This window comes from Lipomyces doorenjongii (genome assembly GCF_038497915.1).
Source record: "Lipomyces doorenjongii strain NRRL Y-27504 unplaced genomic scaffold V1508scaffold_36, whole genome shotgun sequence".
NCBI lineage: Eukaryota > Fungi > Ascomycota > Lipomycetes > Lipomycetales > Lipomycetaceae > Lipomyces > Lipomyces doorenjongii.
The window spans coordinates 136202-160985 of NW_027118103.1; the positions used below are offsets into that span (position 1 = coordinate 136202).

The 24784-nt window shown below is 45.5% G+C and overlaps 11 protein-coding genes across 11 annotated transcripts in view; 5 read left to right on the top strand and 6 right to left on the bottom strand.

Moving 5' to 3' along the window:
* V1508DRAFT_177480 (uncharacterized protein) overlaps window positions 1-2059 on the top strand; it is a 3620-nt gene extending 1561 nt beyond the window's left edge. Inside the window, exons 3-5 of the mRNA XM_066936120.1 lie at window positions 1-1107; window positions 1155-1489; window positions 1546-2059. Of these exons, the coding sequence (XP_066794946.1) occupies window positions 1-1107; window positions 1155-1489; window positions 1546-1647 (1544 nt within the window). The 3' untranslated portion in view covers window positions 1648-2059. The remainder of the gene's footprint in view (window positions 1108-1154; window positions 1490-1545) is intronic.
* Window positions 2060-2159: 100 nt separating this feature from the next.
* Window positions 2160-4021, top strand: V1508DRAFT_420243 (uncharacterized protein). The gene is made up of 6 exons (XM_066940719.1): window positions 2160-2261; window positions 2335-2422; window positions 2488-2563; window positions 2619-2717; window positions 2773-2893; window positions 2948-4021. The coding sequence occupies exons 1-6, from the start codon at window positions 2216-2218 to the stop codon at window positions 3718-3720; spliced, it is 1203 nt and encodes a 400-aa protein (XP_066794947.1). The 5' UTR covers window positions 2160-2215; the 3' UTR covers window positions 3721-4021.
* Window positions 4022-4835: 814 nt separating this feature from the next.
* V1508DRAFT_462719 (uncharacterized protein) lies at window positions 4836-7284 on the top strand. The gene is made up of 6 exons (XM_066942843.1): window positions 4836-5138; window positions 5217-5304; window positions 5369-5444; window positions 5509-5607; window positions 5669-5789; window positions 5839-7284. The coding sequence occupies exons 1-6, from the start codon at window positions 5096-5098 to the stop codon at window positions 7032-7034; spliced, it is 1623 nt and encodes a 540-aa protein (XP_066794948.1). The 5' UTR covers window positions 4836-5095; the 3' UTR covers window positions 7035-7284.
* A 1448-nt stretch (window positions 7285-8732) lies between these two features.
* V1508DRAFT_356637 (TB2/DP1, HVA22 family-domain-containing protein) lies at window positions 8733-9522 on the bottom strand (the record flags this gene model as incomplete). Its single annotated transcript, XM_066937000.1, has 4 exons — window positions 8733-9002; window positions 9069-9132; window positions 9251-9400; window positions 9494-9522. The coding sequence occupies 4 exons, from the start codon at window positions 9520-9522 to the stop codon at window positions 8733-8735; spliced, it is 513 nt and encodes a 170-aa protein (XP_066794949.1).
* Window positions 9523-10107: 585 nt separating this feature from the next.
* Window positions 10108-11361, bottom strand: V1508DRAFT_420256 (mitochondrial genome maintenance MGM101-domain-containing protein). Its single transcript, XM_066940720.1, has 3 exons — window positions 10904-11361; window positions 10689-10836; window positions 10108-10636 (listed from the first exon to the last, which is right to left on the bottom strand). The coding sequence occupies exons 1-3, from the start codon at window positions 11247-11249 to the stop codon at window positions 10366-10368; spliced, it is 765 nt and encodes a 254-aa protein (XP_066794950.1). The 5' UTR covers window positions 11250-11361; the 3' UTR covers window positions 10108-10365.
* On the bottom strand, window positions 11362-12446 carry V1508DRAFT_420258 (uncharacterized protein). The gene is made up of 5 exons (XM_066940721.1): window positions 12424-12446; window positions 11893-12192; window positions 11805-11836; window positions 11677-11744; window positions 11362-11534 (listed from the first exon to the last, which is right to left on the bottom strand). Exons 2-5 carry the CDS (start codon window positions 11964-11966, stop codon window positions 11469-11471), a joined length of 240 nt encoding a protein of 79 aa, XP_066794951.1. The 5' UTR covers window positions 11967-12192; window positions 12424-12446; the 3' UTR covers window positions 11362-11468.
* V1508DRAFT_177988 (uncharacterized protein) lies at window positions 12129-13734 on the bottom strand. Its single transcript, XM_066936122.1, has 4 exons — window positions 13318-13734; window positions 12790-13267; window positions 12609-12739; window positions 12129-12558 (listed from the first exon to the last, which is right to left on the bottom strand). The coding sequence occupies exons 1-4, from the start codon at window positions 13415-13417 to the stop codon at window positions 12440-12442; spliced, it is 828 nt and encodes a 275-aa protein (XP_066794952.1). The 5' UTR covers window positions 13418-13734; the 3' UTR covers window positions 12129-12439.
* Window positions 13735-14446: 712 nt separating this feature from the next.
* V1508DRAFT_420264 (uncharacterized protein) lies at window positions 14447-16662 on the bottom strand. The gene is made up of 3 exons (XM_066940722.1): window positions 16417-16662; window positions 16277-16354; window positions 14447-16213 (listed from the first exon to the last, which is right to left on the bottom strand). Exons 1-3 carry the CDS (start codon window positions 16561-16563, stop codon window positions 14663-14665), a joined length of 1776 nt encoding a protein of 591 aa, XP_066794953.1. The 5' UTR covers window positions 16564-16662; the 3' UTR covers window positions 14447-14662.
* A 108-nt stretch (window positions 16663-16770) lies between these two features.
* Window positions 16771-20971, bottom strand: V1508DRAFT_177930 (SNF2 family N-terminal domain-containing protein). The gene is made up of 10 exons (XM_066936121.1): window positions 20591-20971; window positions 20462-20535; window positions 20311-20410; window positions 19312-20253; window positions 18955-19255; window positions 18747-18892; window positions 18594-18689; window positions 17859-18548; window positions 17440-17807; window positions 16771-17388 (listed from the first exon to the last, which is right to left on the bottom strand). The coding sequence occupies exons 1-10, from the start codon at window positions 20831-20833 to the stop codon at window positions 16902-16904; spliced, it is 3447 nt and encodes a 1148-aa protein (XP_066794954.1). The 5' UTR covers window positions 20834-20971; the 3' UTR covers window positions 16771-16901.
* A 138-nt stretch (window positions 20972-21109) lies between these two features.
* On the top strand, window positions 21110-22273 carry V1508DRAFT_433480 (uncharacterized protein; the record flags this gene model as incomplete). Its single annotated transcript, XM_066941988.1, has 1 exon — window positions 21110-22273. One exon carries the CDS (start codon window positions 21110-21112, stop codon window positions 22271-22273), a length of 1164 nt encoding a protein of 387 aa, XP_066794955.1.
* Window positions 22274-22888: 615 nt separating this feature from the next.
* Window positions 22889-24401, top strand: V1508DRAFT_433481 (major facilitator superfamily domain-containing protein; the record flags this gene model as incomplete). The annotated part of the gene is made up of 3 exons (XM_066941989.1): window positions 22889-23278; window positions 23330-23448; window positions 23504-24401. 3 exons carry the CDS (start codon window positions 22889-22891, stop codon window positions 24399-24401), a joined length of 1407 nt encoding a protein of 468 aa, XP_066794956.1.
* Between the last annotated feature and the right edge of the window lie 383 nt (window positions 24402-24784).

Consider the following 24784-nt stretch of genomic DNA (forward strand, 5'->3'; position numbering starts at 1 on the left):
CCCAGTCCCAGTCCCAGTCCCAGTCCCAGTCCCAGTCCCAGTCCCAGTCCCAGTCCCAGTCCCAGTCCCAGTCCCAGTCCCAGTCCCAGTCCCAGTATCCGAGTCAACAACTCCATCCTTCACCTCCCAATTTAACTGCCTCGCAAGCCCAGATCAACCGCACACCTTCGCGATCTCAACTTCATTACCAGCCAAACCTTCAGCGGCAGGCTTCCCAGAATCTGCAGAATGTAATTCAACGCGAAAAGGAGCTCAGAGCTTCGTGGCAAAAATATCAGAATAAGGAATTGCCGCCAGAGCCGCCGGAGGAGGAGCAGAACGGGGTAGCCCTTGTGTCATCAGGAATTTCCGGTGTCAGCAACCTGCAACCTTCACCAGAAATTCTACTACGTGAGAAATCGGAGCAGGCTGACTCGACACGTCTTCCATCTCAGCAGCTATTTGCTGGTGACGTCGAATCTCATAAACAAGTCTCAGCAGGCAATACACAAGAGTCACCGCGTCGTGGACGACTGCATCACTCGCCCCGCCACAAGCAAAACGGAATTATGCACAATCCGTCTATGGAACCTTCGAAGCTCAACAACTTGGAACACACTGTCATTTCTCCTCGAAAGCGTGAGCAGAGGCGTATGAGGGATGCTGACCTTATTGCCAAACTGTCTGCGATTTGCTCTACTGGTGATCCGACTCGGTTATATAGAAATCTGCACAAGATAGGCCAAGGTGCATCTGGTGGTGTGTACACTGCTTATCAAGTAGGTACTAACTTGAGCGTCGCGATCAAACAGATGAATCTAGAGCAGCAACCTAAGAAGGAACTCATCATCAATGAGATATTGGTAATGAAGGAGAGCAAACACCGCAACATTGTTAACTTCATTGATAGCTTTCTCTACCGAGGAGATCTCTGGGTTGTTATGGAATACATGGAGGGTGGGAGCTTAACGGATGTCGTTACTTACAATATGATGACAGAAGGTCAGATCGCTGCAGTGTGCAGAGAGACATTGTTTGGATTGAAGCACTTGCATTTGAAAGGTGTTATTCATCGGGATATCAAGTCGGACAATGTTCTGTTGTCACTGACAGGCGACATCAAACTGAGTAAGTTTTGGCCGTTTTTGTAAGTGGTCGCACTCTAACTCGATTAGCTGACTTTGGGTTCTGCGCGCAAATCAACGATAATAGTATTAAGCGAACCACAATGGTCGGAACTCCATATTGGATGGCTCCTGAAGTCGTGGCACGAAAGGAGTATGGTCCAAAGGTTGATATCTGGAGTTTGGGCATCATGGCTATCGAGATGATCGAAGGCGAGCCACCATATCTAACTGAGTCGCCCATGAGAGCACTATACCTCATTGCAACTAACGGGACTCCTGATTTGAAAGACCCCGGGTCGTTGTCATCGACATTCAAGACTTTCTTAGGCTGGGCCCTGCATGTTGACCCTGACAGCCGAGCATCCGCGGCCGAGTTGCTGGATGTAAGTCTTTGGAGTTTTTCGAATATGGGAAGTGTTTCTGACTGATCGTGTGATAGCATAATTTCCTGAAGCAGGCCGATAATTTGCGGTCACTTGCTCCTCTTGTCAAAGCGGCTCGACTTGCAAAGCTGCAAGAGCGCAAATCGTCCGGAAGATGATTTCGTGAATCCTGATTCCAGCGGGACTAGATTTGGTGGCATATTTCTGAGATTTTGTTATTGCAATGTATGGCACATTGGGCGTCTTTGTTTTTCTGTTTGATTTCTTTTCTTCATACCTTGGTTCGTTCTTGGTATTGTTGGCAGCATACATGTTTACACATGTTTGTCAATTGCATAAAATGTTGAATTTGATGATGTGACAATGAGCTTGAATGGGCAAATGGAAGCTTATATATTGAATGCAGTTGGGAATAGAAAAATATTATATGTTTGGCGGACAAACAGATTTTTGCGGAGTTTAGCAATTAGGCATGTTTGTATCTTTTTTGTCTATTTTTAAGAGTGTATTATAATGTGGTTTCAAATTAAGGGAAGCTACATAGCATAAGACAAAATGGCACGATCGATCATAGTTGTGAACTGCCAATGATTGGTTATCGTTTATTTAAGTTCGGCCCTGAAACCTTGGTGACTTGGAGGACTCGATCTTATCTCTTAGGGTCCGGCAGGCTTCATCAGAGATTGATTCGTTATTCCTTAGCAGTCACGCTGTTACAACGGCATCATGTTTAGATCGTCGGCCACTCCTTCTGCAATCGAAGCCCTTGTCAGTATGTGCTGCTTATATTTATTAAGAGCGATTTGGCAGACGGTCGTGGGCTGACTTAACATCTAATCGCATAGACAAGGCTACCGACGAGAATTTGACCAGCGAAAACTGGGAACACATTCTCGCGGTATGCGACAAAGTCAATGCGTCGTCAGAGAATGGGTGAGAATATAAGCTCGAAATATGCTTGGTGAATTTACAGTGGACTGATTAGCGTAACGTAATAGAGCAAAGGAAGCGGTTTTAGCGCTACAAAAGCGGGTTGGACATCGATCGGCCAATGTACAATTATATGCGTTGACAGTGAGTATTTAGCACCGGTTCATTGATAGCCGTTGTGTCGCTAACGGGATTATAGCTCGCGGACTCGTTAGCACAGAATTGTGGTACGAAGGCGTATCGAGAGCTTTCGTCTCGATCATTTTCGCAGGCACTTGTGCGGATGGGATCAGATAAGGTTAGCAAGCTCTATTAAGCATATTATTGGAATAAGATGCTAATAACTCCCAAAGAGTGTGCATAACAGCGTGAAGTCACGCCTGATTGAAGTCATGGAAGAACTTGTTAAGGTCTTCCAAGGTGATTCATCGTTGAGTCTGATGTCGGACGCTCTAGATCAAGTGAAGTCAATGAGTAAGATCACATGCGATGCCAACGTTGAGTCAGTTAATTGCTAATAGGCTGTAGACTCTACCATAAAAGCACCGGAGAAGCCGAGGGAGCCACCCGTCAAACGTAAAGATACCAAAGAAGATGACGAGCTGCAGATGGTTCTGGCGTTATCTCTGCAGGAGAGCAAGGCAAAGGAGGAGCGAGACGCAAAGAGCAAGCAAGGGGAGGAAGAACAGAAGAAGATGAAGGCCAGCAATGGCCATGATAGTATAACTGGGGGTCTGGATCCCAATGCGACCATTTCTCGTGTTCGCGCTCTTTACGATCTCACTACTACAGAACCTGGTGAGCTATCTTTCCGAAAAGGCGATGTTATTTTTGTCCTGGAGTCTGTCTATCCAAACTGGTGGAGGGGCTCACTCCGTGGCGAAGTTGGCATCTTCCCGCTCAACTATGTAATACCAATGCCGGACCCTAGTCCAGAAGACGCTCGGCAGGAAGCGGATGATGAAGCGCAGGTGTTTTCCGAAGCTGATAGTATTGACCGCTTACTCTCGATTCTATCCAGTCCGAGTGCGTCGGCGTTAGATTCAGACGAGCTTGAGCATGTATATAAGGCGTCCATGGCTGTGCGACCTCATCTTATCAAGCTCATTGATCGATATGCCCAACAGAAGGAAGAAATGCTAGATCTCAATCAGCGGTTCACAGCTGCGATGCAGAAATACGAGGGATTCGTTGATTCGCATGTACGCCAATACCAGCCTCCACAACAACGCTACCAATCGCCTCAGCAGTACCAGTCGTCGTATCATCCATATGATGTGCAGTATGCATCGAAGTATTAGTGATTTGTCTAGTCAGTAATTAACATGTGTGAGATGATGTATGATATGGAGATTTTTGGAGTTTTTGGGGCACTAATGGGACAAGGCACACCTTCGAATTATTGCATGTCAATTTAGGCAGCCGGTGTATAGAATGCATTTCATGGATGTCTATTGGGTATTTTCGCAAATTAATTATACCGGCCATTGATTGTAGGACTAGTAGGAAACTCTCAATTCAATGCAGTCCATCTCGCGCAGTCTGGATATGCATTGCAATTGATCTTATTTAATTAAACGGCTTTTCCTCGAAGAAAACAAATCTAGCGCACCCACCAGTAAGTTTTCTTACTCACCGCCAATGTAGTTCGATTTGTGTCCATTAATAACAATTACCAGTAACAACTCGCCCATCATATATACACGACTAAGCAACTAGAATTATTCTAAAAGATAAATTGATTCACAAAGATAATAACTTATAGGCTTTTAATATAACTATCTTCGATGATGAGGGCATAAGGGCCATCAAATATGAGAGGCGCCTCTCTCCGCCCATTTTGCTGCTCAAGGCCGGCTAAGGACCTAATCCACAATATCGGTCGTAGAATCCTCGGTTCACCAGTTTCCCTCATATTGCCCAAACAGAGGGACGAAATTGCCATCGTGGAAGTCCATCTCTCTCACTCACCTCATTGTTTGCAACTCAAGAAACTCAAGAAGTACGCGGAGTGGGCTATAACGCTAGCCCAGCGCGATGTCTGTCTGTGGTACATATCAGACGACGCTAAGCGTTCGCTATTTTAACTCCAAATTAAGACACCAGAGGAGGGCATTGGGTTTGGGCTTGCAATATACCCTAACAGCTTCCAGAATATAGTCAGTGACTCAATAGATGTCCTGAAACGTGACTAATTCTGTTATCAGTATTTCGATAACTCAGAGACAATGTATAATAACTTGTCTTGTAGATTGGCCGTATGTAGGGAGCGTTATAGTGCACATGTGTGGGGCTGCGCACGTAAACTCTGGGAGTGAGTGACGCGTAGCCTTGTGGCTGATGCGCGTGTGACGTATATGCTCAACGCCGCCTGGCCTCAATAACCAGCGACTCGGACTTGACCGCTTGCAGTGGCCGCACATCGTTAAGACCTAACAGTCAACAGCTGCACTCTCCAATATTGGCAACTATATCTTGCTTCTGTGGTCTGCATATTTGCATTTGCCTGTCGACCATCTAGCTGTGATCTTCCACGAACGAAAGCCTATCTATCACCCGTCGATCTAACTATTCGTGCTAACTTTCGTGCGGCGCCGCTGTTAGAATATCCCCCGCTACTTTAAACTGCTACGATCTGCCGACTTTGCGTACCAGCATCCCTTGGATTAACACACAATGTTTCGCTCTTCTAGTCCGACTTCGGTTGAAGAGGCCATCAGTATGTCTTCTCCCTAGTTTGCGAGTCATCTCCGTGATCGCTAGTGACCTGGTTTCTAACAGTCCTCTTCCTTACCAGACAAGGCAACCGATGAGAATTTGACCAGTGAGAACTGGGAATATATCCTTGAAGTGTGCGACGAAGTGAACGAATCTGCCGAGGATGGGTATGTTTGTTCTCCGGCTAAACTGATTTATTTCGATATGATCGCTAATATCATGTTCTCGTAGATCCAAAACTGCAGTCACTGTCCTTCAGAAGCGCCTCGCACACCGATCGGCCAATGTACAACTATATGCACTGACTGTACGTTGTCAATTCTCAGCTCTTCCTCTTCACATGCTCAATTTCTTCTAACGTCATAGTGTAGCTCGCAAACTCATTAGCGCAAAACTGTGGCACTAAAATGCATAGAGAGCTCGCGTCGCGTGCCTTCACGCAGACTTTGGTTCGTATGGCGACAGATAGGGTACGTGTTTTGCTTAGTCGATGCATAATTCGAAATCTATTACTAATTTCCTCAAATGCAGACTGTGCATGCCAGTGTCAAGTCACGCTTGCTAGAAGTTATGGAAGGGCTTGTGAAGGTGTTTAGACACGACCCGTCTCTTGATATAATGGCAGACGCCTTGGTTCAAGTCAAAACGCTTAGTATGTTTCCAGCCATCCAGTGGGCGACCTTTACTGATTACTCTAGTAGACCCTCGATTACACGCACCAGAAAAACCGCAGAAGCCTCCGATTCAGCGAATGCAGACATCTGAGGATGAAGAACTTCAAATGGTTCTCGCTCTCTCGCTTCAGGAGAGCAAACAGAAAGAAGAGATAGAGACCAAGCAGCGGCAGGAAGAAGTAGAACGGCAGAATGTGGCAGCATTCAAGGAAGAATCTAGCATGGGTAATGCTGCTGCGGAAAATACTTCGCAAGCACCAGCAGCCACAACTGACCCAGCATCATCGGTCAATCGGGTTCGCGCGCTCTATGACTTGACCACTACTGAACCTGGCGAGCTCTCGTTCCGTCGTGGTGACGTCATATTTGTTATGGAATCGGTTTATCAGGACTGGTGGAAGGGCTCTCTTCGAGGGCAGGTCGGGATTTTCCCTCTTAACTATGTCACGCCGATCAAGGAGCCGACGCCGGAGGAACTTCAGCGTGACGCGGATGAAGAAGCGAAGGTCTTTGCGGAGTCAGCGAACATCGAGCGTCTTCTGGCATTGATGTCTAGTCAGGAAGCTACCGAGAATGTTGACTCCATGGAGATGGAGAATTTGTACAAAACAGCCATGTCTATCCGACCAACTCTTATCAGGCTTATCGACAAATATGCTCTGCGCAAAGAAGAAATGGTCGACCTGAACAATCGATTTACTGCAGCTGCTAACAAATACGAGACATCCGTCAACTCTTATATTCGGCAATACCAGTCACCGCGACTCCCAAATGTTTCTGCTCCTGCTCCTGCTTCCTATGCTACCTCATCGCCGGTAGATCTTCTCGCGACATCGGCGATAAGTCCCATTGCTCCGTCTTCGAGCCAGACACCGTTCTCGTCTAGTAGACCGGCACCATATCAAGCACCCAGCCAGACACCCCACCCACTGGCAGATCAGACTCCCTACGCACCCTTCATTCAGACTTCGTTGCCGGCGACGACTGCTCAAGCTCCGTACTCACCAGTCTCGGGCCAGCGGCCTTATTCGCCAGCTCCCGATAACAACCCATTTCCATCAACCTCTAACAACATCCCTTATCCATCGACGAATAATCCCTATTACTCTAGCGCGTCTTATCCAACATCAAATACAGTCTCGACGGCGCCAAATGGATCATCAGCTGCGCCGCCTCAAGCGTTCACCGGGTATCCCGATATGTCATTCGCATCTCGCCGTTGAAGTCGGTTGACCAAGAATGATTAAGTATTTCCTGAAAGCTATGTTCTAGGATCAAGTTATATGGTGTAATGTCTTTTGGGTAGTGTTGATTTCCTTAATATCTTCGTTGTTTGCTATCGGCACAGAATGTCCTCGTTTTAAATATGTATGTTTATTAACTACATTAATACATTGGATTAGTTAACTCAATTTTGTCTGATCGGAAGCATATTCGCATATATTCTTTACAAGAACGCCATTGTAGTGGAAGTACAAGTACTTAATACACTACTTTCAGTACGTTTGTCACTGTCATAATTACCCAGCCGACAAACGGAACGGAAATTTACAAGTATCCTGACAGCAGTATATAAAGTACAGATAGTTAAAACAACCGCCATATATCGCCATAGAATAATCAAATCGTTCACAACTATAAATCCAATAAAAAAATTCGCCGGCATTCTCACCCGGGATTTACAAACCAATTTATCTCTGAGACGCAATTCCCCATTTGCAACGCCCCCAGGTATGTGACCCAATCCCCCGGAACGTATCTTGATCCCTCATTCGAACCTTACTCCGATATTTCGCCCGTAGTAAACACAACAAGAATGACAGAGACCACTTATTAACAAAGTTATCAATACGCCGGCAAACGTTATAATTCAGCTCACAAAAGATTGACCGAGTGTGGAGTTAGCAAACAATAAACGAATCAAAAGAAAACGAACATTAAATGATGACCCATTCGACATTCTTTCCTTCTGGTGTAGTCGATACTTCAGAATCACGGATCGATTCGTTCGCATTGGATATTGAAGTTTCATCCACAACTGTGCCCTCCTGTGGCGGCGTGACAAATTGTCCTGGCCATGACTTGGCGGGCTGCGGTGTGGGTGAATGCGAAACATTGTCATTGGAACCAGTCTCCAAACTAGGTAGCTCATCTATATCCTTCGTACTAGCAGTCGATGATACACTCGACTTCCGTGCACACAATCGCGAAACTAATGCTAGGCTTCGAGAATAGTATGATGTGGATATCCCAGTATCTCCTTGTGATTTCTGCCTGGCATCACCCGCACCCGCGGAAGGCTGGGTTAACTCCATATCGATGGCTCCTCCAGAGGCAGTCGCGGCAGCTGTGGCAGCGCTTTCAACAAACGTGGCAGCAGCATTGCCAAACATTGTAGCGATCACATCAGTGGAGGGCACACCGGCCGCGGCACCGCCCAAAACTCCGGCGCCTGTAGGCGACGCAACAATATCGACGGACGTCTGATACGCTGCATTGAACACATTATTTCCAATGCTCCAAATCCTGCGATAAATAGACACTGCCGATGTCGTAGACGAAGATATAGTACCGTTGCCATCAGTAGTCTATGGAGAGTCATCAGCATTTATTAATTTCATGTTTCAAAACACTGCCGTGCTAAACTGTATTAGGCATAGCTGAACTCGTCGCGCCAACGCAAATGCCGGCTGACCACACTTAGGACCCTAATACACAGTGACCCTCGCACAGACGCACCAATTACCCTAGCCCCAACTTGCAGCGGGAACGCTTGCGTCTGCCCGACTTTGCTCCGCACAGTCCGGGGTAGGCCAAGGGAGACAAATTACAGGAACATCAGCCGTGGATTTGTCTTTCATCTCGTTGGCACATCCAGGACGCTGTACGTAGTTTTCGCAAATGCCTAGCACAGAGATCACTTAGACCTCAGAAATTAGAGAAAGCTTGCTTACCTCGCTCTGCTGGGATTGAACCCCTTGCAACCCCTCATCGTTGACTTTAACGTCCACGTTCTTGTCGCCAATAATCATAGTCACAATTACATACTTGAAATACTCGATTGATGTATTGAGTAGGTCGAGTCCGCCGGTTTTCAATTTATCCTGAGCGGTGCCAACTAGTGTTTCGATTTCTTGCTCGTGGGATGACATTGCAGGCTCAATATAAGTATAATAGACGTAATTAGCACCCTACAAATGACCATCGTTAACGATTCCATATCTGCTACCAAATTACGCAAATAAATATAAATGTACCTGAGAGTGCGGCATTACGAGCCAAAGCATAAATCCGAATCTAGCAAACTGGTATAGGGGCAACCTCATATGGCATTAGTGAGATTCTCAGTTTGTAGCATAGAATTGTGGCCCTCCAAAGGCCATTACTCCACAGATATCACAGATAGTTCAAGTAGAGAGTAGCTGCAAGCTCAACTTACCAAACAAACAAAAAGCCGAACCAAGTTTCGACTGCCGTGATGGTGCTGACGACAACCCAATACACTAACCACGGAACGAGTGCATCTTGATCCCGCGACTTCAGTGCTTTGTAAGACGCGTAGACAGGATATTGAAATGATACACAGGATCTGCTCCGCCGATTCAAATTAGCATCGTCTTAACATGCACAGCCTGAGAAGTAGGAAAACGGCAAGAATGTGCATGTGCTAGGTCACACTTACGAGAGGAACTTCAGGAGAAGACCAAACATCTTGAAAATAGGCTGAACTAAGAAGGTCTGTTAAGACAAAATCAATGCCAAGATTCAGTATGTATATCTCTACCGTTCAATACTGCAACGATGTGAGGAATGGAGGTAGACCAACGAGCTGACGATGTGTCAGAGATGTAAGGTATGTCAGTACGGGAGACTGATTAATCGCGGCCGCGCGAACAAACTCCCAACTGTGTAAAGCCAGCGAATTTACGCGTTTACAGCTGCAGCTATCACTGTAATTTCTCAGTCTTGTATTCACGTGATACCCCACTCGTGTAATGGCCTAATAATAATAATATGAAGCACCCACCGTCACAATTTGGGTAGTCGCCGAAGTGGGATAGCGGGACTGATTGTGACATCACCCATATAGATGAAAGTTAATGTATAACATACTTTTGATTTAATCTTATGCGGGTGAAAGTGTTGGCGGATTCACCTGCTGGATCTCAAAACGATGTTCGCTGGGAATTTCAACATCGCGCCTATCAATTATTAATTAGTGTTCCAGATTGGGACATCTACCAGCAAACTCGTATATGTTGAGTTGCGGTATCGCGGGAATGCATTTAAAGGCAACTCTGCTGCATTACAGGTAATCTTATTGGTAACATCAATTAAGCATCCGTTTTAGGCACCTCTATTTCCGCTGCGATTGCAGACGCGTTTGCAGCACCAACTACCTCCTCCTCAGGTCTGACATCCTGAAAGCAACACATACAAGAAAAGTAATTATTGAACGCGAAAATGAAAGTTGCGCTTTATCAAATAAGAATATGTACAAAAATGTAATGCCTATCAGCGATCTATCGTCTATCGTACACGCGGCACATATCTCTAAAACGTGCTGAGTTTATAGGGATATTCCCACGATTGATCCTTGCGTTTCCACAACTTTCTTTTCTTCTTTGTCACGACATGCTCAACGAATTGCTCCACACAAATTTCTTTTTTAAATTTTCGAATAAATCGTGGATCCCACAACTCCGACGCAACTCCCAAATCTTTGCAACAGCGCATTAGAGCATTGCTCTTGCAACCCTCAGTTGCTGTAGAGATGTTGTTCGCGTCAAAGTACTCTTGTTCACCACGGGCTATACTGACCAATCTAAATAAGAAGTATTAGCCAATGTAAGCTGTTATCCTACGGAGATCCTGACCTGCCGTGGCAAACTAGGGCGTACTCCCGAGTAACCAGCTTAGGAGTAATGATGGTCTCTCCCCTAGGAGCAAGCCCCCAACCACCAGGTCCGAAAGCCTTATTCAAAATTCTTCGATATTTGATTTCCGGTAAATACAAAATACCGTCTAAATCCAAGTTAAGTTAGGCTTCGCTGTTTTTTATACGGTAAATCCGCCTAGAGTCAGTGGTTACCTGGTTTGATTTCAACATCGTCTGGATCCACTTCTCTCATCAGAATATCTGCAATCTCTGGAGCAAATGCTTCAACGCTGAGGCCGTGAAATGACCTCGTCCAATCAACCTTGTCTGGTGACAATTTCTCATCGAGTATCACTGGCGCATCGTTCAGCTCGAAGCCACTACCATCAGACAGGGATTCTTCTGACTCTATGGTTGAATTTAAAGTGTCTTGGAACTTTTTGGGTGTCGTAGAGAGTCCGCATCGGTGCGTTACTATCCTCGACATACACGTTGCATGAGCGCGTAAACGATACGGTGATCGCAATAAAAGCAGCCGCCGCAGTCCAATGCTAGACATCGTAAAATCGCTAGATAAGAATGTTACGATATAGAATGCAAGCTAATACTATAAAGCTAAGTCTGTAAGATAGAGAAGAGAATATATACAGTAAAATTCGTAAACCGACGCATCCAATTACTAGCAAACCAAGGCTCCCCTGACGCGACTGGCCGCCCAACACAAAGTACAGCCACACGTCATCTGCATATATGCCAAGTAGTACAAGCCAGGTTTTGATTATGGCTTCAACTGCGTTCGAATATTGTTCTTCTTTTGCTCCCAGCATTGTTTGAGAGCTGCTAACTACAAGAATCAAGATGTTTAGAATTGAGCTTCTCGAATAATTGAAAATAATATATGCAATAAATAAAATGTCGTCGGTGATCCGTTATATCCACATATCGAATCTAGCAGTAGAAAACACCAATACTAGTGATTTGCTTACCTCTTTGGCACACTTTCTCCAGTCGCGACCATTGTCCGCGTAACAATTGGTCAAACTCATGTTTTCCGCTATTGCACTACATGTCAGAGTCATCCTAAGGTGTAGTTTGAGTCGTGAGATTTACATACAGGCGCATCCTGTGTCTTCGATTCTCTTGTCCCTGTAGGGATCCATCAGTAACAAAAGCCCGTCTCTGAGTGATAGAACACATCATACCACTCATCTGGCTCATTATCGCCTTCGGATATTTGTTCCGGAAGATTTCGTATTGGCTTATCGTTTGTGCTCATTGCTAAATGACCGACTACTGAAACGCTGATCAGTAAAATGACTTGACCTGAAAGACAAGCGCCTCCGTTTTGAATGTAATTTCGTAGTAGTGACAAAATTAGGAATCTGGCTTGCCATCAGAACACTCAAATCACTGACGCTAGGTCAAGGGCAACAACGCTATTTATCCGCGACATGTCCACAACAACTTGTCACAGACCCGCACACAGGTTTGGTTCTAGGCTGCTGCGAAAAATATAATGTTATTTTAATATCTTAAAACATAACTGGACAATGATTCCTCCTTAACTCAGCGTGCCATTTACATATAACCGTAATATTCATTAAGAACGCCAATCGTATAGGTACACATACAAATAGCGAAATCCAAAGCACACAAATGCAAGTTAAATTCGATTCCGATGCAAAATGAAACCCCATGTGTGAAACAGCAATACAAGTATATCAAAAACCTACACTCTAGTTCCAGTTTCTATCGCATCATGAATAAAACTGTAAATAGGCAGGCAATTAAACTCATAGCCAAAGTTCCTCGTAGCACGTTACGTTCGATAAGTGAAAATGACGCACTGCAGGTTGCACATTGGTAGTCTGTAAATAATATTAGTAACCGGCCAAGTAGCCCGCACAGATCAACGTACTATTTAATGGTGTGTACGCTTGGGGGGTGTATACTCCAAAATTTAAGTTATCATATGGGGCAAGGCAACCAGGGCTCGCAACAGCTGAGGGGTTCGAACTGGCGTCATAAATGTACAAAGTGTACTCAGCGCTATCAGAAATTAGTCCACTTAAACGACTTCTTCAGATTGGTCAACGTACACTAGGAGCGGGATTGTAGCAGTTTCCTGATAGCCACTTGTATTCCAAACTACCTGTGTATCTTTCACTGTCAGGTTTTCGGCGATTGGATAGTAGTAATTGTTGATGCTACAGTAGGCTTCAACATTGACGGCAGACGGAGTAACAATAAGCGATGTGTAATTCCATGAGAACGTGGCATAGTCTCCAACTTTAATATAAGTCTGTGAGGCGGTAATGGCCGGGGTGATCATGGAAACTCCTCCGGGTGGTGATCGCGGGTCCACTGAAATGCTAGAAGAGCCAGTTGAGGCACTCGCAGTCATAGACGCGGAGTTTGTAGTGCTAGAGGCATCTCCGATGGGTGGGCCACTTCCTGATGCAGGAGATGATGTTTCCGAAGGTGAAACTGATGCGAAGGAAGAAGTTATGGATGAGCGGGATGACGACGCTGTTTTCGTTGAGGACGGCACTGAAACTGCCCGCATGTGAAGGGCTGCTAAATTATTAGAATTAGCCAGGACAAGAATACAAGATATGAAAACATGCCATTTCTTGCCGCGAGATCGTGCAGCCGAAGCGGACTCTCAGAATATGCCGCGGATGATACTAGGAAGCAGCAGAGAAATATTATTATATCTAATTTCATGGCCGTAGTAACTATCCGCGGTAGAAGCCAAGCAGTGAATTGTATATGATTGCCGACTGAACTGAGTGGATGCCTATGAGAATTAACCAGATGTCACTGGAGAAAACCAAACAATTGGCGGCAATGTGGTCCGAAAATAAAATATCGCCCTGCACGTGTAAACAGCACTAGTGTCAAACAAGGATTAGCGCAGGAACCCAACTACCAGCTTGCGGTGCGGCTGCCAAATCGAAGCTTGTTAAAAATAGCCTGGCAAAATCCTCACAAAACTCGCGAGACCGCAATATTGCAAAATTAAGCAGAGCATTGGGAGTCGTTTGGCCCCAAAACGGAGTTAAAATCCAGGTGGGACTCGCACTTTAGAGAAGCATTCCTCCTACTTACAGCAGTGCTAGGACCCAAAGACGCACCATCGCAAGAGACACTGCCACTTGACATCATGCACTCAGTGAAATACTTGAGCATGATGTTTTGGGAAGCATTGAAGTCGCGGTCAAAGACCGAGTTGCATCTCTGGCGCTCAAAACCTTAGATCGGCCCAAGGTGTGATTCACTCAACCACAACAGGAGCACGTCTTGGACGTCCACTCCTCTTTGACTTCCATCGCTTGCGACTACTCAAACTGCTCTACTTTCATGGCAGTCCGATCAAAAAAAACACAGAGGCAAAAGGTGGCCATGCAAGCTTTGACTTCCTGTTGCGCTTCCGGCAAGTGTGGAAGTTGAGCTTCGGGAAGAATATACTGTAGTAATGGGCGTATCGACATAGGTGATTGCTCCTCTCACCCAGCCGGAGATATGCCCTTTGAGAGCTTTGGCGTTTCTTGTAGACACAGGCGGATAGCGATCTTCGCATAGAGTAAGGCTAATTGTGTCTTATATGTGCCTTAATTTCCTCGCCGACTGAGCAGGTAATTTATAACCTCGGAATACTGAGGACCGACGAAGAGCGGAACATTTTTGAAATACAGGAGTCCAGCCTTCACAGTTGCATCAGAGATTGTGTATCATGTATATGCTTACGTGCGGGTCTATTACTTGGTTAGCCGTCTGTGGCTATAATTCTTCCACATATATATTCAACATATTTGATATTCCATGCACCTATCCGATTCAGAAGGCAACCTTTATTACATTCAAAGATGAATCTAAAGATATCAAATCTACATCTAAAACATATATCAAGAACGTTTAGCAAAGTCAAGCAGACTCCATAAAACCGTTATCGTAGAACGTCTAGCAAAGTTAAGCCCCTTCCGTCGTCTTCTCAACCTGTTCTGGCTTCATAGCAGGGAACAGAAGAACCTCCTTGATCGAGTGAGAGTTCGTCAAGAACATAGCTAAGCGATCAATACCTGCACCCCAGCCACCTGTTGGCGGGAGACCGTACTCCAAAGCTGTGCAGAATGTTTCGTCAATCAATTGGGCCTCGTCATCACCTTGATCCTTCTGACGGGCCTGTTCCTCAAATCGCGCGCGCTGGTCGAAGGGATCGTTCAACTCAGTATAAGCATTCGCGACCTCTTTAGTGGCCACAAATAACTCGAATCGCTCGCAAATGCCAGGAATAGACCTGTGGTACTTCGCAAGCGGTGACATCATCTGCGGGTGACCAGTGATGAATGTGGGATTGATGCAAGACACCTCGATGTATTCACCGACAAGCTTGTCCAGCATACGAGCGTTAGTCAGTGGAGGACTACAAACAATGTTGTGTTTATCCAAAAGACCCTTGAGGAATTCACCGGTTTCAAGAGTTTGTAACTGATCTCCAGGAGGGAACTTCACGTTCAACTTCTCCTCCAACGTGCCAATCATATCCAAGCGCTTCCATGGCCGACTGAAGTCGATTTCCAAGGTCTCACCTTCATCTGGACCAGAAGCTTGATACTTAATCTTATAGCCACCAGTGATTTCCTTAACCATCTCGGAAAAGAGAATCTCCGTTGTCTCCATGAGATCATAAAAATCTGCGTAGGCTTCATAAAATTCGCAAGTAGTGAATTCGGGATTGTGTGTTAAGTCAATACCCTCATTTCGGAACTGTCGACCTATTTCATAGACTCTCTCGAGACCTCCGACAACGAGCATCTTTAAATAAAGTTCAGGAGCAACGCGCATGAATAGGTCCATGTTGAGTTCATTGTGGTGAGTGATGAACGGCTTAGCTGTGGCGCCTCCAGCAATCATATTCATCATAGGCGTCTCAACTTCAATGAAACCTCGACTGTCGAAAAAATTGCGCATATATGTCACGATCTTGGACCGAATAATAAACTTATTGCGCGTGGCGTTGTTCATGATAAGGTCAAGATATCGCTGTCTGAAGCGTGTCTCTTGGTCCTTGAAACCATAGCGGTCAGTAGGCAGCATGTGCAGGGACGGCGAGAGGAGAACGACCTCCCTGGCGAAGACGGAGACCGTACCCTCGCCACCTCGCTGAGGCTGAGTTCGTCCGGGATAGCCCTTGACACCAATGATATCGCCTCTGCTCATGTGCTCGTGCATAGCTGCGAAATCACCGGTAGCATCTTGAGCTTGGCATACAATTTGAATGGATTGACCTTCGGCGTGAAGATCGTAGAATTTCAACTTGGATCCCGACTCACGCTTCACATGAATACGACCAGCAATAGAGAGCTCAACATCGGGAAGTGTTTCGCCCCGAGTGAGCGTCGAATACTCGGAAATAAACTCACTGAATTTTGTTGAAACGTGGAACTTGTGGGGGTAGGGATCAGGCTTATGACTTTGGCGTAGAGCCTCGATCTCCCGGCTTCTTAATTTGAAATATTGCTGTAGACTGCCTCAGCATACTGATCAAATAAACCATAGTCCAGAATAGTAACAGCAACTCACATTGGGGGTTAATTCCTCTTCCTCATCCTTGGTCTTTCCCGCCGGCTTTTTCTCCGCCGCTGTAGCGGCCTTCTCCCTCTGCAGTGGCTATTATTAATCATTCACTTCGATGTGGAACTCCAATGGCAACTACCACGTACCTTCTTGGCTTCCAGAGCTCGCTGCTTCTGACGTTTCTTGAGCTCCGTCTTGGACACTTGCTCGCCAGTGACCTCATCAAGGTACGTCTTAGCTAATTGATCAGCAGCAGCCGAGACGGCATCTGTTTGGGCCGATTCGGAAGGCATCTTCTGGTAGATTATACAGGTCAATAAAATGCAGTTGATCTGTAATGGCGACTGAAATATCGCGCACTGTTATTATCGGATACTGTTAACAGGGACTGGTCACCCTGACCGACAAAAGCGAAAAAATTTTAAATGTGACTAACCTTGTCAACAATGCCGTACTACCCTAACCCGACGCAAACTTCCCTTTCTGAACTTTTAGTCAAATGATTTATTCCTAATAAGTGTATTCCTAATAAATTCTGCGTGGAAACCAATGACAAAACCAGAACGCCCAAAAACAGAAATCTAAACAGACTCTCTGTTTACATGCTCTTCATTTACTGCAGAAAATCTTACTAACGAGACCCATATTTGTCAAGTGCTCTCTTCTCGCGAAGCTGAGCAAGAATAGAGCTAGATCTCACATCAGACCTCGGCGGCGCGGGAGACTGACTTCCTGGACGAACGCTTTCCTCACGAGAAACGCTTGATCCTGAAGTTGGCCGCGAACCAGACCTCGACGATTGAGGTGTTCGATTCTGCAAAAGCTGTCTACCGGCACTTCCAAATCTACCCGTCCAAGTAGGAGTGCCCACGTCCGCTACTCGTGTAGCACGCCGAGATTCACGTAATGCTCTGGCAGCATCGGAGGCAATCCGGGAAGCTTCGCGCTCTACCAATACAGCATCCGGTCTCGATGCATTCATTATTTCATCGTGTTCCAAAGCACTATGTACTCCGGACCTCGCAAATAAGCTCTCCATAATCCCATCTTCACAATTACCGTCTTCATCATTATCACCAACTTGTTCGGGTTCTTCTTCTTCATCGTATACCCCACGACTTATCCGAACGTTAGAGACTTAAAGCTGTAATGAATAAGATCGAACTTACTATTTTTCCATACCAGCAACACCTGTCAAACTTCCCACCATTTCTGTTTCCTTTTTCTTCTTTCGCTTCGTTGTAGGCTCAGATGTCGAATTAATCTGAACTTCTGCACCGGAAAACAACGTACCCGTTTCAGTTCCGGCAGCATCAGACTCCCCTAAAGTGAACAGGTCATGCAAGTCGTTATTCTTAAAAAATCGGCGCTGTTTCGGATCTTTCAGAATTTTATTTGTTAAAAACTGCTTGAAAATCTGACGATGATATATCTTCTCCTCTATTGTTCCAGATGTCATCAGACGGTAAATTGCTACCTCTTTCTGCTGTCCTAGTCTCCATGCTCTCTCACGAGCTTGGACATCTGTCGACGGATTCTAACGGAGCTGTCTTAACAAAGCACAATAAAACAAAATAATAGCCCTTACCCAGTCGGGATCAAATATAATCACACGGTCTGCACCAGTAAGATTGACTCCGAGACCGCCGACTCGAGTGGTCAGCAAGAAGAGATCAATTTCAGTATTATTGTTGAATTCATCAACAAGCTCTTGACGTGAGCCAATCGGGGTAGACCCGTCCATACGGCGGTATTCCACGTTATCCAGCGATCGGACAAATATTTCAAGAATATCCAGCATCTGACGAGTTTGGCAGAATAAGAGACACCGGTGTTTCTGCCTTTTCCATAGCAAAACCAGTGATTTCACAACTTGCATCTTGCCCGATTTAATAGGAGACCCATATTTGTAGCCCTTTTTCTTCGCTAAAACTTCGCGGGCAATCAAGTCAGGATGGTTGCAAATCTTTCGAAGAATGTCGACTCCAAAAAGCACCTGTCGTTTTCGCGCCATAATACTCTGCATATCGCCAGACTTCAGAAATTCGACATACGAGTCGCGCTGCGGTTTGGTGAGCTTGCAGAATAATACCTGTTCTGTCTTCTTAGGTAAGTCTGCGGCGACATCAACTTTCATACGTCTCAGAAGGTATGGACTTATCAAGTCTCGAAGAACGCATGCACACTTATATGCGGTCTGAACTTGAACGTTCGTTGCATTTGCATATCCCCCGATATTAATAGGAACTGCGAACTGTTGTTGAAAGACAGGAAGCGTCTACCGGCGTCAGTATATGTCGTGCTTAAGTTAATTTCCACATACCCCTAATCTGCCTGGACTAACGAAATCAAATAAGCTCCATAGCTCGGTAAGGTTATTTTGCAGCGGTGTACCGGACAAAATAATGCGATGAGGTGTCTAGATAAAGATATTAGAGTTTCGGTAACATCAAAAGAACGGACCTTGCGTAACTACCTTCACCTGTTTGCATGTCAACGAGATATCTGAGTCAGGATTTCTAATCTTATGCCCTTCATCAAGCACACAATAGCCCCATTGTTTAGGTAATATCGCATCCCTGTATATTTGCATGCCGACATAGGTTGTGATTAGAACATGTCCTGCCATGAGTGAATTAGCTTGTGCACCTCCTTTAGGTGTGGACTATTAACACGAAGAATACCTTTAACTACAATTTTATCGACAAGGGCCTTGGCTAACTTTGTCGATTTCGAATCAATTCGCTTGCTGTATTTCTTACTCATCGCCCGGTCTAATTCATCTGCATCCTCAGGCTCACGAAGCATTCCGCTACCACTAGAGTGAAGAATGACCGCACGCAACGGGGGCCACCAACGGTGAAACTCTTTAACCCATTGCTTCATCACAGTAGCTGGACAGACAACAAGCACTGGCTTGTCGAGCTTACAACTATAGTGCAAACCGGCAATAAACGAAATGATTTGAATAGTTTTGCCCAATCCCTGCTGATGCGTTAGCGTTCAGCCGTTATGGTGGAGTTATTTTGAACAGGACTTACCATCTCATCACCAATAATTCCACCAGTGCGCTGAGAATATAATTCCCAAAGCCACTGAACACATGTTTTCTGATAATCAAAAAGACTCGGATGTATGTCACCTGGAAGACGATATCCACCGTCGAATATCAAGTCGCCATTCTTCGGATGTTGTCTGTGCCATTCCTCCGCGTCCGGGCTAGGTTCGCCGTCATTGGATTCAACCTTTATCGTCCGTGTGCGCCTTCGGAATGCTTGTCGCTTTTCGATCCATCGTTTTAAACGATCTCTGTAAAACCTCTCGTCCCCATCATCTAAATCTGGTAGCTGCTCCCTTACGATCTTGGAAATCCTCTTTTTGGTCCTGGCACTCGAGTCATCGTAATCATCGTCATCCATTTCTATCGGAAAGTCGACGTCGCCGTCCGCTTGGTCTCCCGATATATCTGACTCCGAAGGGGTAAATTCTGAATCTGATTCCTCGTTTACCCTAAATTCGTCATCTGAGCTGATATACCTTTTCTTGAGTTTTGACTTTCGCGACATCGTGATTGCACGCCTCTTGCTTCGTGACTCTGCTGCGACCTGTTTGGTTAATGCCTCTTCATCGATTGATCCTTCGACAATTTCGCCTTCGTCGTCCTCCTCAAAAGTTTCGAATTCCAGTCCTGGTAATCGCAACTTCTGATGTGACATATTGCCACCATCTCTGCGGGATGTCGATTGTGTAATAGTTGCAATATTATCATTATCTTCATGGCCAGCCTGTCGCTCTAGTCCAAACATGTTCGAAAAGGGGGTGATCTTCCCGGTTCGAATAAGAAACTCGCGCTCTGATTCATTTGGAAGCCTCTGTGAGCTGTCTGTAACGCCATTCATTGCCCGCCCTGTTCGTTCCCGTTCAGCTATGCGTTCACGAATATCCACAATATCTTGCTCTATTGGTGCTAAATCAATAATTCGCTAAATTCAAAGTTAGGTCCTCATGTACAGGTGAAACGCATAGCCCTTGCCACATACTATATGTTCAATCTGATCAATAATATTTGCTCTACTGCTGATAGTACAATTCGTATCAGACAACCTCTCCTCAAGCCGTGCAATTCGGTCCACGAATTTACTAGACCTATCAGCCATATATCGCTTTGAACTATAAATTTCTCGGACATACGCCTTTTGAGCTAAAGACTTGTCCAGACGGCGTTGGTCAAGCTCAGATTCACGTTGATTGATGGCACGATCCGCCTGTTCTCTAAATGTCAGAGGTATCGATAAGATGCAAGTCGTAGAACAGACTCACCTGTGCAGCGACGTTTCGTTCCAAATCATCTTGCTCCATTGTGGTAACACCCAGGCTATCCAGGGTTTCAAAATTATTTACGTCTGTCGAACTTGAAGATCCGGGGATAAAAGACGACGCATCCAGGGTCTCATGCTGACTGACTGACATTGCCGTGCCGAAGTCATCCCGAACTTCGCCACCTCGAGAAGCTACCACGTCCGTTAGCGTGGAGTTGGCTTCGTAAGCCACATGCTCTTCCATGCTGGACTTGCTGAGGCACGACAATCTTCTCCTGTGAGATCTGGGGAGTTAGCCGAAGGGAGGTCGCTTAAGTGGGAGCATTACTTTTCGATGGGCAAACCTTCAGTCGTCGCGAAACTTAAAAGATGAGGCGTTCTCATCACCGTCGGCAGTCGTCTCATATCTAGGGATCTTGTTTGTCATGTAAACTACGATTGTGCTAGATCAGATTATTTCAATGCCACGCCTAATTGCAAAGACTGCCAGGACTACAGTTGGATTGGTGTAATTCACAACATGTGCGCATCAGCCGGACGACGATTACCGTGGGAAATTGGCAATGCTGAAAGCTCGAAGTCGACTGCAAAGATCAAACCCAGTGCGCCACGATCCCGCAGACAAAAGAGTGCTGCAGATGCGACACCGCCGAGAAGGAAAAGACAGAAGGCAGCAAAGGCTAATGATGAGGAATTTCAGGAGCAAGATCTGGGCCAAGATCAATCAGAGAGCATACGACTAGCCAGCCGCGACATCAGCAATACCAATGATATCAAGAACGCCGGCGATGGCAGTGATATTGATAACAGTGCAATAGGGCAATCCTCTGATTATGAGGAGGAAAATTTATTAGGCACTGGCGCAGCACGTTGGATCGAGATGGAACGGGGCGATGAGAAGTACCGGATGGTAGAGGATGAGTTTTTTGATGTTGCCAGAGAATACGCTGCATCGCTGCACGCAGCCGAGCTAGCGGATTTGAAGTCAGAAGCTTCTCGTCCAGCTTCATCCCAACAGCCATACAATTCGCCTCTAAAGCCCTCCTCCAATTCTACTCTTCTGGTTCCCAGTGACTTCGGAGCAGATAAAGCCTCAAAACTGGCACTTCTCATGACGAGCCCTATAAAGCAACCTGCTGATTTGGATGCCCATTTGAAGTCACCAACTACAATCCGACGCAGGCCCGCAAGCTACCAATCGAAATCTCCGTCAGACGCGATGAAGGAACGAGACGACGAAGAAGGAGATATTATTGACCAGCTACTGCGAGATTCATCGGCATTACCGATTACCAGAAAGAATAGCGATGAGCGGCTATACAGTAGCGGTCGTCGAAAGTTGTCAACCTCAGATGAGAAGTCTCTCAAGATTAGGTCCAGCGTGCTTGAAAGAGCATTTCCCAAAATCATCGAAGACTTCCCGACGACACTGCCTGAGATACCGAAGACGAGCGTGAAACAAGAATCGACTATCTCTGAGCGGAGTGAATTATTGCCCATGGTGAGTACTTCAAAGGAGGAGAGGAAGGAATCAAACGAGAAAGGCATTAGTTTGAGCGAACGAGTGGCACTTAGAAGAGCAAATATACTAAGGGGCAGCGAGGAGCCTGACTTTATAGCGGAATTTTTGCAATCAGAACCGCTTTATTCGACGCGGAGGAATGCCAGCAGAACTAAGACGTAACATAAAATTCAATCGTCAAGAACACATCTAAGCGAACTCTGGCAGGAGACAATGGGAGGACATCTTTGTGCATCGAAAAGCTTGTACGCGGGCAATATTATTTGGTGTCACCGCAATGGTATCGAGTACTAAGACGGTTACTAACCTTAGTAATGGTGGCTAGCAATCTCCATTATGGAAGCAGATTATCCATAGCACTCCGGCGTGCCTGCAAGTTTCCAGGTCTACAATCTATTGAATAACTGGCGAATAAGGTTAGTTACGACCCTCTGTTATATTCTAGATTATCACTAAGAAGTTAAAAGTTTGGTAGCTGGCAATCTGCAGTAACGTATTGTTGTTGGTTTCAGCTCTATATGCAAATTGGCTGGCATAGGGTTTGGGTATTTTGTTAGTAAAGTGGTCGTTTTTCACTGCTGTGTACCGGTTATCCGCGGTTGTTGGAGCAACGGTTATTAGCGGTAATACGCGGGAACCCGTCAGCTCGGATACCAATATGGCTTCACCAACAGTCGCATACCCATTACTACGACTACATATATCAGCCTTACTGTAAAACCCATTAGAGGTCGCCATTCGGCTCATTGTTTGCTTTTGTATCTCGAAAATACAATCATGGACTCCTTGCGTCGTGCAGAGTCTAGACAATGTTCTAAGTCGGAATCTCTGTCGTCCTATGAGAAATCTATACGTTACTCGTCAGAGGACTGTGAGAAGAAGGAGAATGGCTCATACGAGTCGTCAGTCGTCACATATACTCCAGAAGAGGGGACGCCCGCCACGGATGAGAGCTCTTCTGAGACGCTAATTATACCCGATGGTGGTTTGGAAGCGTGGACAACAGTTATGGGTGCTTTTTTTGGATTATTTGGCGCGTTCGGATGGATCAATGCTATGGGAATTTTTCAAAAATATTATGAGACACACCAGCTTTCAACGCTATCGGAGTCCACTATATCTTGGATCTCCTCGTTACAGATATTTTTTCTGTTATTCTCCGGATTGGTATGCTATAGTGACAGTCATATGGCATCAGGTTACTGACCTGATGCTAAGTTTATTGGCCATCTTTTTGACTGCTTTGGTCCACGACACTTGATATTATTTGGAACATTCTTGCAAGTTTTCGGTATTATGATGACCTCGATTAGCCATACCTATTTTCAGATCCTTATGTAAGTTTACTTCATTCATATCATTCTAAACTCGCTGACTGACAGCATTTTACAGCTGCCAGGCAATAGTTGCGCCTATTGGTTCTGCATTCACATTTCACGCGTGCCTGTCGTCTACGTCGACGTGGTTTCACCGTAAACGAGCCATGGTCCTGGGTATCGTAATCAGCGGTTCCAGTGTTGGAGGACTTGTCTTTCCCATTGTTATTCGGCACTTCTCAAATCATACTTCATATGGTTGGACAATGCGCTTTTGCGGTTTCATCATTCTCTCGCTCCTACTTATTGCTAATGTGACTGTGAAGTCTAAGAACATGCCAAGCGGATGGACCCCATTGAATTGGTCAACCATATGCAAAACCTTCAACAATTTCAACTTTATTATTCTGACCGTCGGATCATTTTTTATATTCTTGGCTATCTTTTCGCCATTCGCATATGTGGTATCTGACGCGACTTTTCATGGAGTTGATTCTACAATGGCGAACTATCTTGTGTCCATACTCAATGGCTCCAGTATATTTGGACGTATTATTCCAGGACTACTCGCGGATAAGTTTGGCCGATACAATATGTATCTTGTTGGCATTTTCTTTTCGGGAATATTGACCTTGGCTTTATGGATTCCTGCGCAATCTTTGATACCGATAGCTGCGTATGCTGCTCTGTACGGTTTCTTTTCCGGGACGGTGGTAACACTGATGCCTTCTTGCTGCAGCCAGATCAGTGACATCAACCAGATTGGAACTCGTGTGGGCACGATATTTGGAGTCATTGGTTTCGCCTGTCTCTCCGGAATCCCGATTTGCGGCGTGATCATCCAAGATGGAAGTCGGCAACTGCAGTGGACCGGTATGAAGCTTTTCTGCGGAATAATGATCCTGTGCGGAGGTCTAGTTCTCGTATTTGCACGACTGAAGTTGGCTCAGATGAAGGTATTCGTGAAGTTGTAAGGAACTTGGGAAGCATGAACGACAGCATATATAAAGTTGTTGTTGATAAATTGAGTGTTATAAATTTTTGTCTCATATGGTTTGTTTATATTTGATGATAAAAGGTCAATAGAGTAGTCATTGGATGGTCTTTGTCAATGGTGGCAAAGAATGGCAAACTTGTTGAATACAGAATACTATCCGGTGGTACGTGGGCATCTAGATTCACTTCCGACAAACCTGTCATTTGAATACCAGTATTGGTGAATCACAGGTTCAGAAGACTGTATGCCTAATTCAACTAGTGCAAATTTCAGTAGCAGAGGCGGACCTAATTCATATCCACGCACAACGCAATGCAAACGGAGACAAGGGACCATCTCTCCATCCTGTATTATTCTGCA

What these genes read in the sequence shown, in the direction of transcription:
- V1508DRAFT_420243 (XM_066940719.1), top strand. Translation starts at nt 2,216, where the DNA reads ATGTTTAGATCGTCGGCCACTCCTTCTGCAATCGAAGCCCTTGTCA. An exon ending in TGCAATCGAAGCCCTTGTCA is followed by an intron (nt 2,262 to 2,334) that starts GTATGTGCTGCT and finishes CTAATCGCATAG; the next exon opens with ACAAGGCTACCGACGAGAAT. An exon ending in TGCGGATGGGATCAGATAAG is followed by an intron (nt 2,718 to 2,772) that starts GTTAGCAAGCTC and finishes TAACTCCCAAAG; the next exon opens with AGTGTGCATAACAGCGTGAA.
- V1508DRAFT_462719 (XM_066942843.1), top strand. Translation starts at nt 5,096, where the DNA reads ATGTTTCGCTCTTCTAGTCCGACTTCGGTTGAAGAGGCCATCA. An exon ending in TTCGGTTGAAGAGGCCATCA is followed by an intron (nt 5,139 to 5,216) that starts GTATGTCTTCTC and finishes CTTCCTTACCAG; the next exon opens with ACAAGGCAACCGATGAGAAT. An exon ending in TTCGTATGGCGACAGATAGG is followed by an intron (nt 5,608 to 5,668) that starts GTACGTGTTTTG and finishes CCTCAAATGCAG; the next exon opens with ACTGTGCATGCCAGTGTCAA.
- V1508DRAFT_420256 (XM_066940720.1), bottom strand. Translation starts at nt 11,249, where the DNA reads ATGTCTAGCATTGGACTGCGGCGGCTGCTTTTATTGCGATCACCGTAT. An exon ending in CGATGTTGAAATCAAACCAG is followed by an intron (nt 10,837 to 10,903) that starts GTAACCACTGAC and finishes ACTTGGATTTAG; the next exon opens with ACGGTATTTTGTATTTACCG. An exon ending in GCCCTAGTTTGCCACGGCAG is followed by an intron (nt 10,637 to 10,688) that starts GTCAGGATCTCC and finishes CTTCTTATTTAG; the next exon opens with ATTGGTCAGTATAGCCCGTG.
- V1508DRAFT_420258 (XM_066940721.1), bottom strand. Translation starts at nt 11,966, where the DNA reads ATGAGCACAAACGATAAGCCAATACGAAATCTTCCGGAACAAATATCC. An exon ending in GATAATGAGCCAGATGAGTG is followed by an intron (nt 11,837 to 11,892) that starts GTATGATGTGTT and finishes GGATCCCTACAG; the next exon opens with GGACAAGAGAATCGAAGACA. An exon ending in GGAGAAAGTGTGCCAAAGAG is followed by an intron (nt 11,535 to 11,676) that starts GTAAGCAAATCA and finishes TGATTCTTGTAG; the next exon opens with TTAGCAGCTCTCAAACAATG.
- V1508DRAFT_177988 (XM_066936122.1), bottom strand. Translation starts at nt 13,417, where the DNA reads ATGAAATTAGATATAATAATATTTCTCTGCTGCTTCCTAGTATCATCC. An exon ending in GCTACAATCCCGCTCCTAGT is followed by an intron (nt 12,740 to 12,789) that starts GTACGTTGACCA and finishes AATTTCTGATAG; the next exon opens with CGCTGAGTACACTTTGTACA. An exon ending in AGCGTACACACCATTAAATA is followed by an intron (nt 12,559 to 12,608) that starts GTACGTTGATCT and finishes TATTATTTACAG; the next exon opens with ACTACCAATGTGCAACCTGC.
- V1508DRAFT_420264 (XM_066940722.1), bottom strand. Translation starts at nt 16,563, where the DNA reads ATGCCTTCCGAATCGGCCCAAACAGATGCCGTCTCGGCTGCTGCTGAT. An exon ending in GAGCTCTGGAAGCCAAGAAG is followed by an intron (nt 16,355 to 16,416) that starts GTACGTGGTAGT and finishes TAGCCACTGCAG; the next exon opens with AGGGAGAAGGCCGCTACAGC. An exon ending in AAGAGGAATTAACCCCCAAT is followed by an intron (nt 16,214 to 16,276) that starts GTGAGTTGCTGT and finishes GGCAGTCTACAG; the next exon opens with CAATATTTCAAATTAAGAAG.
- V1508DRAFT_177930 (XM_066936121.1), bottom strand. Translation starts at nt 20,833, where the DNA reads ATGGAAGAGCATGTGGCTTACGAAGCCAACTCCACGCTAACGGACGTG. An exon ending in AACGAAACGTCGCTGCACAG is followed by an intron (nt 20,536 to 20,590) that starts GTGAGTCTGTTC and finishes TTTAGAGAACAG; the next exon opens with GCGGATCGTGCCATCAATCA. An exon ending in GTTGCTGGTATGGAAAAATA is followed by an intron (nt 17,389 to 17,439) that starts GTAAGTTCGATC and finishes CGTTCGGATAAG; the next exon opens with TCGTGGGGTATACGATGAAG.